Source organism: Protopterus annectens, chromosome 13.part0 (genome assembly GCF_019279795.1).
Source record: "Protopterus annectens isolate FY-2018-M chromosome 13.part0, PAN1.0, whole genome shotgun sequence".
In the NCBI taxonomy this organism is placed as follows: Eukaryota; Metazoa; Chordata; order Ceratodontiformes; family Protopteridae; genus Protopterus; species Protopterus annectens.
The window spans coordinates 574,240,409-574,257,050 of record NC_056747.1 but is presented as its reverse complement, the minus strand read 5'-3'; the positions used below and the strand labels follow the sequence as shown (position 1 = coordinate 574,257,050).

Sequence of the window (16,642 nt, the reverse complement as noted above, 5' to 3'; positions counted from 1 at the left end):
GGACTTCACAGGGCCTAAAGGCTTCTTTCCATGATGGCTGTAGTAAAACAAGACAAAGTGGAGGATCCATTTGGAGACTAATTGTTTAGAAACTGGTCTCCCATCAGACCTACAGGCAAAGGCAAACACAAAAAGTTAGATTTCCTGACATTCCTTCTGTCCTAGTAGTAACACAGTTGCCAATGCACATCTAAAGTATGGAAGATTCTTTCCCCTTTGTTTTGAGGGTTAGAAATGAAGGTAGGCAAGTGGATGCGTTGATTTAGAGAGATCTCCAACTACTTTAGGCATAAAGGAATGGTTGGTCAAAACAGACTGTCAGGGTGGAAAGTGATGAAAGGTTACACACACACACACACACACACACACACACACACACACACACGGGCCTGAAGCTCCGAAACCCTTCTAGTTGAAGTAATATCTAGCAGGAGGGCTGTCTTCCAGGTTAAGAATCTGAAGTCTGGATTTATATCAGAGTATAAGCAAAGAGAAAGAAAAAGGGGGATCCCTAAATGAAAGACTAACACTGGAAGATTTTTAGTAGAATTGAGAACAGAAGCTGCCATTAGAAAGGAATAATTAGTACAGCATATAAAATATTGCATGACCACTATAAGAAACAGAGGAGGTTAGAAAGCATTGGGAAGTGAGACTGGATAAGCAATTCACAAAAATAAATGGGAGGATGTCTCCCATATACATTTGCCTCCCAAATATGCAACAAAATCTAGAAGATTTAGGATTTTTGCTTGGAAAAGTTTGCATAAATATTTTTATACCCAAAGCATACTCCTGAAAAGTTTTCCTCAGGTAGACGGCAAATGTTAGAGGTGTTATGGGGAAGAAAGAGGTAATTGAGAACATATTTTCTGTGAGTGTAATGAGCTGGCAGACTTTGAATAATTTATGGAATGTTGCTTAGGTTATACGATATATAACAATATATGTGAAGTATAATGTTTGGTAATGTTAATTTAATACAATTTGATTACTTTTGTATAGATGTAAATTTGCCTATGTCACAAGTGATAATTCAATAAAGGTGTTTAAAAAAAATCTGATGTCTGCAGAGGCAGCTGGCTCAAAAGCCAGCATGGTGAGCTTCTCCAGAATTAAATTAAGATCCCACAGGGGAACAGGAGGTTTCCCCTGGGGATCTAATATGGATAATTCCTCTCAGGAACTGTTTCATGACAGGATGGAAGAAGGGGGCTGCGGGTAGGCAGATAAGCTGAAATTGTTGAATCATGAATTTTAATCAAGGAATAAGAAAGTCCCGTGTCAAGAAGTCCTGATAGGTACGACAGGATCAAAGGCATCTTAGCTTTAAGAGGCTCCATCCCTTTTGTCCAGACCATAAAGTTAATCTCCTCCATTTGGCGGAGTAAGATTTTCTTGTGCTAGGTCTCCAGGCTTAATTTTATAATGTCCAAGACAAGTTTGTTGAGGGGTGCCCCTTCCAGGGGTTAAGATATCATCCAAGCGGTTGATCTGAGAGTGTGCAGATTAGGGAGTATAATGGTGCCCTTGTTTTGTTAATAGGCCCACTTGTTGGGGTAGCAACCATGGTTCCCTTCTTGCTTAGACTGAACATTAGAGGATACCTGTGCTGTCATGGCCAATCCTTCGCTATCAGAATGCCCCTTGGCCCTTCTTCCCTTATTTTCAGCAGTACTCTGGGGAGCAAGAGTACTGGGGGAGAGGTACAAAGGAATAGGCCTGGCCAAGGGAAGGAGAAGGCATCTGGTCTTCCAGGCTAACCTTGTTTTAGTCCTTGAGCAAAACTTTTTCAAGTGACCATTTTGTTTGGTGCAAAAAAGGTCTATCGCCGGCACACCCCTTTCTATGGCTATGCTGAGAAAATCGTCCTGATGCAGTTGCCACTCATGAGGGTCTGGAAAGCTCCTGCTTAAGTGATTCACCAGTATGTCAGTTTCTCCTGGTAGGTACTGCACCACGAAGTGCAGCCCTATGGAGTTTGTGGTTTCCCAAAGGTCCATGGCTTGGTGACAAATTGTGCAAGAGTGAGTTTCTCTTTATGTATCACAGAACCATGGTATTGCTCATCTTTACTACTAGTACTCCTGGTTTCCACTAATCTTTGAAAGCAATAAGACCTTTTTGGACTGCCATCAGTTTTTAGGTTGCTATGTTTGTTCTTGAACTGGGAGTCCCACTTACCCTGAGTCTGTAAATACTTGTAGTATGCTTCCCAGGCCATTTCCAAGGCATCTGTGGTTAGAGTTTGGTCCTGAAAGATAAACGTAAAGGGAAGGCCCAGGTTGAAGGAGCATGCTCAGGCCAAACAGGCAAACTCTTTCCTGAGACCAGGAAGAAGCTTCAACATGAAGTTGAGGTATTGAGATTGTAGGCACCACACATTTCTGAGGTACCACTGCAGCTTCTGCATATGTAGCCTGGCCACCAACTCCCACAAATGGTAGGCCAAGGCGATCTCCTGATGATGCAAAGAACAGTCTTTGGCTTTACAATGGTTGTTGTAAGCCACAGCCTGCAAAAGTGGTTCCGAACCCAACCAATGAGCTTAAGTCCTAAAGCTTGTAAAGAAGAAGAGGGATCCACAGACATATCGGACTCTGAGCTGGTTTTGATAGGGGCTTGAAGGGGGCTGCGAATGACCTTCTGCAATCACAAGTCTAGGAGGCCTGGCTGATGATGAATGAGCATCATCTGAGGTCCTAAATCTGAAGCAATTTTCCTTTTTTCCTAGGAGGATCTACACCAGCTTGACCAGAGGACAACATGGTACACAAATGTCCTGATGACTCAATGAAATGTTTATCTAGAATCTCAGCCCAACGCTCGATAGTTCTGCTATTAAGGTAAGCACAAACTTAACAGAATGGAAAGATGTCAAAAAATGTATTTGGACTGAAGGTTAGACTGCCTTCCCTATCAAGGGCTGATAGAGTACAGGCAAATAGAAAGAAATGGTGGGGGGGGTCCTAAATGAAAGACCAGTACTTAGAGTGTTTAGTAGAATCTACAACAAAAGCTGTTAAAAAAAGGGAATAATTAGTACAGCATAGAAAATATTGCATGTAAACTATAAGAATCAGTCAAAGGAGGTTAGAGAGGACTGGGAAGAAAGACTGGATAAAGAAACAATGGGGGATATACATTTGCCTCCCAAATATGCAACAAAATCTAGAAGATTTAGGATTTTTGCTTGGAAAAGTTTGCATAAATATTTTTATACCCAAAGCATACTCCTGAAAAATTTTCCTCAGGTAGACGGCAAATGTTGGAGGTGTGATGGGGAAGAAAGAGGTAATTGGGAACATATTTTCTGCGAGTGTAATGAGCTGGCAGACTTTAAAGATTCCCTGCTGACTACTCTATCAGCGATACTGGGTGAACTGGGTGAACATATTGGTGCAACTAAGGAAATTATTTTTCTAAGGTACTATACACAATTGGAATTGCCTACACATAGTAAGGCCTTGCAGAGTCCAATTATGGCGGCTGCCAAAAAAGCAAACATTAGAAAATGGGAATCAACATCTAAACCAACTATCCTAGTAGTAGTGAATATAGCAACAGAGATAAAACAACTGGAATTGTGATCTTTATAAAAGGGTAGGAGAAAATTACACAAGAAAAAAATGGGAACTGTGGGGACAATACATACAGAGGAGGAATGAGGTTTAAAAAAGCAGGATTTGAATGCGTTATGTAATAACTGGGTAGATAAGTTGCGTAAAATGTCTGCAACTAAAATTGTGTGTAAAATACTTGTAAATGAGACTGTCATTATGGTTTTGTTTGCATTTATGTAAATTAGGCTTTTTTTTTTTTTTTTTTTTTTAATATAAACAAGAAGGAAAGCACAAAACCAACAGTTAGGAACGTTGTGTTCTGGTCTCGAACAAGTCACAAAGAAGGAATGAAAGTCCTAGTGTGGTATCTGTTTGCCACAGCAGACAGTTAACCTTCTGTGGCACTAGACAAAAAGCACATGAAAAACTCCTGAATGGAGTTACTTAGCTTTAAATGTCTTCTTTCTGGGGTCTGGACCAACTGACACTGAGTAGCACTCTGCTTCAGGCTCCAATAGCAAGAAAATAATGGATTCCAAGGCACCAGCTGACTCCCTTTATATCCAAAGCATAGTGACAATGGCTAGGGTGTTCCACAGCTATAGGAGGTGGGGAAAATATTCTCTGGTAATTGGGTCGGACAAGGGCTTCCATGGCGGGAAATCCCACAAGTCAGGAGAGCAACAGTGAAACACAAAAACATCTAAGATTACCATGTGTGCTCGGTGAGATCATGGGCAGCAACATTTGAAGAATTAGCATTTTGAATTTTGGTACCCTCAAGAATCTGTTGAGCCTTGATAGGTCGAGAATTGGCCTCCAGGCACCATCTTTTCTGGGAACTAGGAAAAGCCGTGAATAAAACCCTTATCCTTGTAATGTGAATAGTACTGGTTCCACAGAGCCTTGGGGCCACAGGAGCTGTATTTGCTTTAAGGCTTCTGTTTGTTGGTTTGGTAGAATATCTGGGAAACAACAACTTAGCACAACAAAGATTTAATGTGGTAAAGCTTTCGGGAATACACCCTTCATCAATACATAAACAATTAATTTACAGAACTTTAAATAGAGGAATCAATTAAATCACATGATATAGCCAGCCTACTTACTTAAAAAGATATAGTACAACAATAAAATTTCAATACATCAAACACTTCTAGAAACCATATGTTAATTTAAATTACATTACACTCGTATCTTAAATTTAAAACCATTATCTAAAATAATACCACCCTATTAAATTGTAGACATTGTTATAAAAAAATCTTTTCAGAGCCTTTCTCTGTTTTTTAATAAAACTGGTTTAAGGCTAACAGCATTATTTAAGCCTGGTTTCACATCTGCTTGTAACCTAAATTATCCACTCATTCTTTTAATTCCAACATATTATTCATGTCTCCCTTTCTCACTCCCATTTCTATATGTGACATAACTCTAAAGCGAAACTTATGATTTTCACCCTCTTCTATAATATGTTTACTTAAAGCATTTGTCAATAACTTTCTTCTTATTTCTGACTTATGTTCTATAATTCTATCCTTTAAACTCAGTGTAGTTTTTCCTACATAGAATGATGTACAGTTATTACAGGTGGCTAAGTAAACCACTTGCTTTGTATTACAGTAATTTAAAGCATTAATATTATAAACTTCTTTACTAGTGGGGTGTATAAATCTATGTTCACCTTCAAATAGGTCTTCACAGCATGTGCAATTATAGCACTTAATTGTACCTATTCTTTTTTGCTTCAATTTATTCATCTGTTTAAAATCTTTATAACAGAGCTTCTGTTTAAGTGTTTCAGAATTCCTATATGCATATAGGGGTCTATCTCCCACTATTGATTTAATTTCTGGCATTGCCAATAAAATGGGCCAGTTCTTCTCAACTATATTACATATATTACTTGTATTCAGATTGTAAGTAGTAAGACATCTCACTTTCTCTACCCCATTTTTTTGTTTATCCTCACCCTGTAATCCCCCACTTTTGTTTATCTTCACCCTGTAATCCCTGACTAAGTATAGGTTTATACTTAAGTCTCTCTTTTTTAACATCTTCATACTCCTTATTTATCATGTGTTCTGAATAGCCACTATTGTGGAAATCTTGCTTCATTTCCTTTACTTGTTCCTCACATTTAATATATAGGGTGTTCAGTTTACTAGCTCTTATTAATTGAGCTTTCACTATGCCTTTAAAGGTATGTGGTGCATGCATGCTTTTCTTATTAAGATACCTAGAGGCATCTACTTCCTTTTTATATATGGTGGATTCTAATGTGTTACCGTTCTTATATACATATAAAAAGTTTATACCCAGTTCAGACTCAGTCATCTTAAATTTAAAAAAAATCGTGGTTCCATCAAGGTACTTTACAAAGTCATTTAATTCCATCGTATTACCTCCCCACAATAAAAAACAATCTACAAAGTGTTTATAAAATCTCACTTTCGAATTTAACCCATTATTTCCATTAAGAATTGCCTTTTTCTCCCATTCATACAAAACTATACTGGCATAAGTGTCAGCTATGGGTGTACCCATTGCTACAACTGTTAACTGTAAATAAGGGTCACCATCAAATAAAAAGATATTGTTCATCAAGACTATATCAATCCGAGAGCAAATATTCTCTATTTCTCTGGCATACATTTTAATTTCATTCAGTAAAAAATTCCTAATCGCATTTATTCCATATTCATTTGGAATAACTGTAAATAATGAAGTTATATCCAACGATACAAAAATATAATTCTGTTCTTTATTACCCATTGACTAATTATATCATTCTTGCAAAAAACTATTGGTATCCTTTAATACTGTAACACATTTACTTAAATATTGCCCTACGACTGTCTGGAGGTACTTTGACGTGGGCTGTGTAATCCAACCTCCACCTGAGACAATTGGTCGTAATGGGGGATTTAGTAGCTCCTTATGAATTTTAGGGATGCCGTAAATTTGCGGAATTCTAGAGCAAGGTACTGTTAAGAAATTAAACAAGTCAATATCTATATCGTTAATAAGCTGTAACTCGTATATTGCCATATTAATGTTTGTTATATGCTTATTGACTTCATTATAAGTGATTTTTTTAAAAGTAGATGTATCACTTAAAGAATCTTTAAATTGCATCATATACCAGTCCCTATCCATCAGAACAACTGCTCCCCCTTTATCTGCCTGTTTAATAATTATTGTTTCATTCTCTTGTAGATCTTTCTTTGCCGTATATTCAGAATAGGTCCGACTGTATATCGCTTTCCTACGTCTTTTATTATACAATATTCTTATCTCATTTTCAATAACAATTGAAAAAGCTGCGAATATAGGACATAATGGTGAAAACAAACTCAATTTTCTACATTTGGACATTTGCTTATCATTACCTTTAAAAATTAGCTTTAAGCTAACTTTTCTAACGAACAATTTTAGGTCCATTACCGCTTGTACGATATCATCGGACATATTTGGAATAAACTTCAAACCTTTCTTTAGAACATTTAGATGAAATTTAACCAGCACAAAATTTGAAATATTTACAGTACCTTAGTTCAAAATTGCATAGCCCTCAGTGCCATGCCGTTGCAAAATAGTCCCAATTCCCTTGTCCCTAGGGCTATATCCAGTTTCATGGTTTAACATTTCAGTATCAATGGTCAATTGTTCACACGTTTCATCACCTTGCTCTCTGTCAGCGGACTGCCATTCTTCCTTTTGAGCCCTGTATTCAACTGCTGCGACTGTCGTTGTAGTGAGGGATTCCTCGTTGTTACTTGTAAGGAAACTTCTTACTCGATGGAATCAAAAGTGAGATTTTATAAACGCTTTGTAGATGATTGTTTTTTATTGTGGGGAGGTAATACGATGGAATTAAATGACTTTGGAAAGTACCTTGATGGAACCACGAATTTTTTAAAATTTAAGATGACTGAGTCTGAACTGGGTATAAACTTTTTAGATGTATATGTGTATAAGAACGGTAACACATTAGAATCCATCATATATAAAAAGGAAGTAGATGCCTCTAGGTATCTTAAGAAAAGCATGCATGCACCAAATACCTTTAAAGGCATAGTGAAAGCTCAATTAATAAGAGTTAGTAAACTGAACACCCTAGATATTAAATTTGAGGAACAAGTAAAGGAAATGAAGCAAGATTTCCACAATAGTGGCTATTCAGAACACATGATAAATGAGTATGAAGATGTTAAAAAAACAGAGACTCAAGTATAAACCTATACTTAGTGGGGGATTACAGGGTGAGGATAAACAAAAAAATGGGGAAGAGAAAGTGAGATATCTTATTACTTACAATCTGAATACAAGTGCTATATGTAATATTGTTGAGAAGAACTGGCCCATTTTGTTGGCAATGCCAGAAATTAAATCAATAGTGGGAGATAGACCCCTATATGCATATAGGAATTCTGAAACATTTAAACAGAAGCTCTGTTATAAAGATTTTAAACAGATGAATAAATTGAAGCAAAAAAGAATAGGTACAATTAAGTGCTATCATTGCACATGCTGTGAAGACCTATTTGAAGGTGAACATAGATTTATACACCCCACTAGTAAAAAGGTTTATAATATTAATGCTTTAACTTACTGTAATACAAAACAAGTGGTTTCCTTAGCCACCTGTAATAACTGTACATCATTCTATGTAGGAAAAACTACACGGAGGTTAAAGGATAGAATTATAGAACATAAGTCAGAAATAAGAAGAAAGTTATTGACAAATGCTTTAAGTAAACATATTATAGAAGAGGGTGAAAATCATAAGTTTAGCTTTAGAGTTATGTCACATATAGAAATGGGAGTGAGAAAGGGAGACATGAATAATATGTTGGAATTAAAAGAATACGAGTGGATAATTAGGTTACAAGCAGATGTGAAACTAGGCTTAAATAATGCTGTTAGCCTTAAACCAGTTTTATTAAAAAAACAGAGAAAGGCTCTGAAAAGATTTTTTTATAACAATGTATACAATTTAATAGGATGGTATTATTTTAGATAATGGTTTTAAATTAAGATATGAGTGTAATGTAATTTAAATTAACATATGGTTTCTAGAAGTGTTTGATGTATTGAAATTTATTGTTTGTACTATATCTTTTTAAGTAAGTAGGCTGGCTATATCATGTGATTAATTGATTCCTCTATTTAAAGTTCTGTAAATTAATTGTTTAATATGTACTGATGAAGGGTGTATTCCCGAAAGCTTTACCACATTAAATCTTTGGTGTGCTAAGTTGTTGTTTCTCTGTAATTCGTTATTATACAGTATTACCAAATTTATTTTATTTAGTTTATATATTATTTGGTGTTTACTGTTCACACCAATTGAAGGAGGAGAAGTTCAGCCAGCCGTTTGTGTTCTTCAATTAATATGGAGATGGAAACACGAGCAGAAAAAAGTTTAATGAGCAGATTACTTCGACAACAAGAAAATCCATTGCTAAAATTAACATTCATCCAGGATCGCCCCCAGGTAACCGTTGGCCAGGAGGAGGGGGACTTTAAGCAAAAATTAACCATTCTAGAATGAAAAGTGCATTCTTATAAGCAACTCCAATGGCAACGGTTAAGCTTTCAGGCTTATTTGGAGTTGGGTATTGTTCCACGTGGACTGAGAATGCTCAAGATGCCCTCCTATGCTAATACTTATAATGACCTTTTAGTTCAATGGCAACAGTTAAATCTTAAATTAAGCGCGGATTGCATGCGCCTTATGAATACCTTCTTTGAGCCTATAGAAATTAAACTCGTGGAGGAAATAGAAACTTTGGAGAGTGAAATAGTTATTATGTCAATTTTTAAAGACTTGTCTGATATGTATCAAACAGTCCTGGATCGTTTGTATGCTCTAGATAAGAGATTGCAACAAACAAAAAAGAATAAAATTCAAAGGGACATTAATGACTTCAAAAATGGTCATATTTTTTCTTGGCCGAGAAATAACAATATTTTTGTGAATCAAAAAGAAAAGAAAATAGACTTAAACAGTAAAAAAACAAGTTTATTGGACCAGCTTGATACTTTTGATGACCATTTGGTACTTGCGTAAGATTCAGCCAATGTTAACTCTCACAACAAAGATAAACTCCACCCTTCTATGCAAATATCTAATCAAGGGCAGGGTTTGTCTAATAAAAGAGGAAATAATGAGGTGTTAGATTCTCTACTTCCTGGTGGTGACGTCAAGACAACGCTGTGCGGCCGAAAGTAAAGGAGGTGATGGCAACTACTGCTTCAACCCATACGAAGGAAATTCTGAAAGAAAGAATGCCAGAGAGAGAAATAACCTCCTATTCTCCTTTTCAGTTAAAACAACCCAAAAAAGTTTCCTTACAAGTAACAACGCGGAATACCTCACTACAACGACAGTTGCAGCAGTTGTATACAGGGCTCAAAAGGAAGAATGGCAGTCCGCTGACTCAGAGCAAGGTGATGAAACGTGTGAACAATTAACCATTAATACTGAAATGTTAAACCATGAAACTGGATATAGCCCTAGGGACAAGGGAATTGGGACTATTTCGCAACGGCATGGCACTGAGGGCTATGCAATTTTGAACGAAGGTACTGTAAATCTTTCAAATTTTGTGCTGGATAAATTTCATCTAAATGTTCCAAAGAAAGGTTTGAAGTTTATTCCAAATATGTCCGATGATATCGTACAAGCGGTAACGGACCTAAAATTGTTCGTTAGAAAAGTTAGCTTAAAGCTAATTTTTAAAGGTAATGATAAGCAAATGTCCAAATGTAGAAAATTGAGTTTGTTTTCACCATTATGTCCTATATTGGCAGCTTTTTCAATTATTATTGAAAATGAGATAAGAATATTGTATAATAAAAGACGTAGGAAAGCGATATACAATCGGACTTATTCTGAATATACGGCAAAGAAAGATCTACAAGAGAATGAAACAATAATTATTAAACAGGCAGATAAAGGGGGAGCAGTTGTTCTGATGGATAGGGACTGGTATATGATGCAATTTAAAGATTCTTTAAGTGATACATCTACTTTTAAAAAAATCACTTATAATGAAGTCAATAAGCATATAACAAACATTAATATGGCAATATACGAGTTACAGCTTAGTAACGATACAGATATTGACTTGTTTAATTTCTTAACAGTACCTTGCTCTAGAATTCCGCAAATTTACGGCATCCCTAAAATTCATAAGGAGCTACTAAATCCCCCATTACGACCAATTGTCTCAGGTGGAGGTTGGATTACACAGCCCACTTTAAAGTACCTCCAGACAGTCCTAGGGCAATATTTAAGTAAATGTGTTACAGTATTAAAGGATACCAATAGTTTTTTGCAAGAATTATATAATTGGTCAATGGGTAATAAAGAACAGAATTATATTTTTGTATCGTTGGATATAACTTCATTATTTACAGTTATTCCAAATGAATATGGAATAAATGCGATTAGGAATTTTTTACTGAATGAAATTAAAATGTATGCCAGAGAAATAGAGAATATTTGCTCTCGGATTGATATAGTCTTGATGAACAATATCTTTTTATTTGATGGTGACCCTTATTTACAGTTAACAGTTGTAGCAATGGGTACACCCATAGCTGACACTTATGCCAGTATAGTTTTGTATGAATGGGAGAAAAAGGCAATTCCTCTATTTAAAATTCTGTAAATTAATTGTTTAATATGTACTGATGAAGGGTGTATTCCAGAAAGCTTTACCACATTAAATCTTTGGTGTGCTACGTTGTTCTTTCTCTGTAATTCATTATTATACAGTATTACCAAAGTTATTTTATTTGGAATATCTGGGAAACCTGATCGAATTAGACTGTTTCAACTGAAGTTTGTAACACTGTGGATGATTCTGAGTACCCACTGGTCCCAGGTAATTCTCTTAGTCTGAGAGGGGATAGGAGGGGGAAAGTGCGTCACAGAAGAGCCATGATTGCTCCCTAATGGGTCCTGTTGGAGGGATCAGACAGGCCTATTGGAATCTGCTTGGTACTGTCAATTGCTGGTGCTACCTTTGATTCCTATCCCTTCAAGATCTCCTTTGTCTAGGTTTAGACTGGAAAGGACCAGTGTTTGGTAGGGTAACTGCGGCTGAAGTGAGGACACTGAACCTGAAGAAAGTCGAACATTTGCATGTACTTGGCCTCCTCTTTCATCTTAAGCACAGCTTCATCTTTGAGGCCAAAAAGGAAATAGTTGTCCAAAGGAGCATTCAAGTGACTGGATTTCAAATGTTCAGGGAGGGACTGTTCCCTCAGTCAAGTATGTCTTCTAATGATGAATCCTGTAGCTGCTGCCCTACAGGAAGCTTCCAAAGCATCATAACCACAGTGCAAGGAGTGCTTAGCTACTTGAACACATGAACTGCACAAGTCTTGCAGTTCTTTGGAGAAGAGATTATTTTCAATCCCCACCAGTTTTTGGATCATCTGATCTAAAATGGTTTACTAATACTTCACCATATGAAACTGGCAATTCAAAACTCTCATGTCCAGGGTGGGAGAGGTGAAGACCTTTCCTAACCTGTTCAAGGCTTTGCCTTCTTTGTCAGTTGGCAGAGGATATTCTGAATTACTAGTTTTGCTCCATTAGGACCCAGAGTCATCACTTCAGGGTCTGCTACACGGTTCTTGAAAAGGTGTTTGTGGGAATCTAAAACCCTGCAAAATCCATCAGGTTTCTGAGGGGTAGAGGGAGGGAATATGGCTGTAAAGAATCCAGTAAGACATTGTCCACCACCTCTAAGACTGGGAAAATGGCAAGAGGTTTATGCTCAGGGAGTTTTAGAAATTCCCTCGGATTGTGGATAGCCCTGTGCTTCCCATTTAAAGTTGTTCCTTAGAATATGTAGTGTCTCCCCACAGGAAATGTCCTCAGAGGGGGACATACCCTTTTGCTTTTACCAGGAAAAGATTCAAGGAGAACATGAGAGAGAGAGAGAGAGAGAGAGGTGTCTGGATCTGACTACAGTGATCAAATCCACATCCAGCCTAACTAGGTCCTTTTGATAGGCCTGCGTTTGGGAGTGGTAGCTGGTAGGCCTTGGCTGGAGGAAGCTGGATGCTGCCTTTTTATGAGACTTTAGGCTTGAACCTGTGAGTGACATCCACACTAGGGCCAGGACACTGGAGGACAGATTAATCCCAAGAACGGTGAACAGAGGCAATCACTCCAGACACACCTTTGTCAGTTTTAGAGCAGTCATCACAAGCTGAAACCTGTGAAGCTGCTCTGGACCCAACCAATGAGCCAAGTTCTTCAGCTTTTGAGAAATTAGATGGACCCAGAGGCATATCTGACTCCAAACAGATCTCGATAGAGGCCTGTGTCAACCTCAGTCATTGGAGAACTGCAAAGGCATCTCACTTCTTTGACGATAACAAGCCTAGGAGGACTGCAGGATGGCGGACAAGCATTTCCCAGTATCCTAAGTCTAGGGCACGTCACCTTCTAATGCCTACTGTCCACCAGTCTGGCTGCAGCTAATCTCCCTATAGTATACAAAGGTCCTACAGACACACTTAAGTTCTCAGCTAAAATCTCAGCTTTACTCTTGGTTGTTCTACTGTTAAAGCAAGCACAGACCCATCAGTTAGGTACATTGTGTTCTGCGATCAAACAAGTAAGAAACAAAGGTCCCAGCTTGGTAGCTACTTGCCACAGTGGAGACAATTAACTTTCTCTGACATTAGTCAAGAAACACATACGAGAAGCTCCCCTACATGTCTTCTTTCTCTAGTGCGGACCAACCAACACACTGATTAGCACTCTGCTTCAGACTCCAACAGCAAGAAAGTACTGGGGTTATGGCGCCGGCTGACTCCCTTTACAACCAGATGTCTTGATGTCAGTCAGGGCATCTTCCAGCTTCAAGAGGAGGAGAAAATTCTCTGGTAGTCAGGCAAGCCAAGGGTTTCCTTGGCAGAAAATCCCTAGGTTATGACTGCAACAGTGAAATACGAAGAACATAAAAAAAAAATGAAAATCTTGACCTGCATACCGCATAAGGCATATTTAAAGTACCGTGCCGAGATTCATATCTGCATTGTTACCATATGTCAAGTGCTGTAATGCATTTATCCCCTTACCATTCACATCATCTTTGGGCTGTATTTCAATAAAAAGCTTAGCAAACATTTCATTAACCACAGTCTAAATTAATTTACTGCATCTTGCGGACATCACCATATGGATAGCATGGGATAGGTCCATAGACTTTAATGGACACATGTCTGCACATGCATGGCGGGGTGTTCAATTAAGTCTCTGAATGCATCCTCACCCTCTTCCTACACTAACATCAGCAAGAGCAACATACACCGATTACAGTGACATGAGAACTAGGAAAATAAAACTGTTGTTTATTACAGTTAATTTTAGAGAGGCATTGGATACAACTGACAATAAACAAAATGGTTTACGGTGCAGTACATACCACATGCCTTGGTGCAAAAGGTTAAGTGATATATGTGGCAAAACACTTAAAATCCATTTCCACTATGAGTGGACAAAAGTGAACACACTAAGAACTGCAATCCCCGAACTGCATTTGCCAAAATCATCTTGCTGAAAAACACTAAGTGCTTTTTGGGGGAGGGGGGGGTGCAACCCTTCCACACCCTCTAAACTTACATATACCAACTCTGAGGTCGCACATAGTCCAAAAAAAAGGGAAATTCTCCCAAAAAGGGAACAACATCTTCCACAACTTGCTGGAAGTGATTTCCTGTGAAGGAACTCCAGTTGTCGAGTTAAAGCTCGGACAGTCGAAGCCCAAGAGGTCAACTTTTGTCTACCACTAGAATAACTTTTAAATTCTGAGCAACTCTGACACGCTTTCCTGCTCAAGAAAATTATCAGCACTATGTTACAGGGGTACACATTAATAGATCAATTTTCTTTTAAGAACACGGTCAAACGCATTTTAATTCTTATACACTATAAAACTTATTTTGAGGTGCTCATTTCAAAAAGGTAGAATAAAATACTCATACTCCTCACCAATCATGCACATTAAATAAATAGATAAAAAGATCAATGATGTAAATGTACCTACTTGGAAAGGGAAACTCCTCCTGCTTTTCCAATCATCTGCTCATGGTGTAAAACAGCCTGATTCCATGGAATGTTCAGGAATTTCAGAACAGTTTTCATCCACTTTTCAGGTTGCAGAACAAGTTGTTCATAATACACAGGCATACATTTAGTGACACCAGCTTCCAAACACTGGTTAAACATAGTTTCAATTGCACGATTCCACTTAGTTAAACAATCTCTGTAACTTGTAAGATCAAATCCAGCTATAGTGACTTTTCTAGATATCATGGAGTGGACAGATGCACGGCCATCCCTTACCATCAGTATAAATTTGGCATTAGGAAAAATTTTAGCTAGATAAATTAGTGACTTTAGAGCAAAAGGATCTTTATTGCAAAAATATGTAGCAGGCTCTCCATGTTTAACAATAATTTCAAGTAAAAAAGCTTGCATGGCAGAATCTAGAACTTCATCTGTGACACCAGCTTCATCTAATCTAAGTTTTTCTCTACTAGACCTGCTCCACATCTGCTTCATGGCCAGAATACGAGGAATTACTCTAGTCTCTTCACCACAACGGATGTCAGGATGAGCATCCAGCATGGCACGCATGAGTGTTGTACCACTCCGAGGCACTCCTCCAATAAATACTAAAGGCATGTCTTTATGATAAACAGTGTTATTTATATGTTGAACCCCTTGAAGTCTAAAACCTGTCCTTGAGTTACCTAAAAGTCCAGAAAAGCTTCGTTCTTCTGCTGTCTGATGATGGCATTCCATCGCATGTTGACCCAGATATAACACAGTCAATGAGCTGATGGCCAAACATGCTAGTAACAAGTTCTGTTTAAGTTTTCCAACCATCTTTAAAAAGCTGTTATTTGAATTGCAACATTCCTCTAAAATGCAGATGAAAATTTATCTTCCAAGTTAATCATATGCGCACTTCCGGTACTAAAATGAGTCCAAAACAATGATGACACCTAGACGGGGGAAAAAAAAAAAGCTGAATCCAGAAGACGATGACACAGCACATTTCACAAGCAAGATTAATTACATTTTGTTAAATTATGCTCTTGGGTAACATCATCACCAAGCAAGTGTAACTCCTTAATGTCACAATGACTTCCAGCTACTATTACTTACAGAAGCTGCCACCCAGCACACCCAATGAATTGTTTCTTTCTACATTCAAGGCCTTCCCCAGCATCACAAATATGCACCACTGTTGCAGTTATCCTACACCACAAATCTGTATGACACTGCACAATTGCCAATAGTGCATACTGGCAGAGTTTCAGTATGTCTGTTAGTGTAATTAGTGGCAGAAATAAAGCAATTGTCCTGGTGCCAGATGGGTATAGCATGAGTAGTTAGTTCTTACTACAGCCAGCTCCACTACCACTAGAGAGGGATTTTCCAGTCCTTCAGCACTAGCAACCATAGTTGTTGTTGTGTCTTTCGGCTTTTCCCGGTTAGGGGTCGCCACAGCGGAACCCCGGTCCACTAATGATTGGCAGTAGATTTTTATGTGCCGAGTTGCCAGCTCTGACGCACAACCTTCAACGAAGGTACGCCCATTCATGCATGTCTCCAGACAGAAGACGCTCTAGCTGAGAATCGAACAGGACAATGTCTTACTGTGAGGCGACAACGCTACCGCAGCACCACCACCGCAGTAAAGACTGGTAAAACTGCAGTGAACTACTAAATTTAACAACAGGCTCCTAGAAGTAGGAATGAGGCCCAAGTAAAAGCTGTCCTAATGTTGAAGACACAACATTAGGACATTTGAACTGGTAGGGCTATAATAAGGGAAACATGGCTTACCCTAAAAAAAAAAAAAAAAAAAAAAAAATACACGAGATCATGGCAGAGCCAACATCCTGACAGGTGTGATATGTGATGCTGGTGCAAGCAGATGAAATCTGAGAAAGTGATATCAGTAAAAGTAATTCCACTGAAAGCAATCAAGAGCTGCTAGAAACCAAACCATCTTCTGTGTAAAGAGAAAGTG

The 16,642-nt window shown here is 38.0% G+C and overlaps 1 protein-coding gene across 6 annotated transcripts in view; it reads right to left on the bottom strand.

The window, feature by feature from the left end:
- The window catches only part of TPST1 (tyrosylprotein sulfotransferase 1), a 592,637-nt gene that overhangs the window by 426,974 nt on the left and 149,021 nt on the right, over positions 1-16,642 (bottom strand). For all 6 annotated transcript variants that reach the window (XM_044054229.1, XM_044054234.1, XM_044054230.1 and 3 more), the window contains one exon: positions 14,645-15,608. In XM_044054229.1, coding sequence (XP_043910164.1) covers positions 14,645-15,489 — 845 coding nt within the window. In that variant the 5' untranslated portion in view covers positions 15,490-15,608. The remainder of the gene's footprint in view (positions 1-14,644; positions 15,609-16,642) is intronic.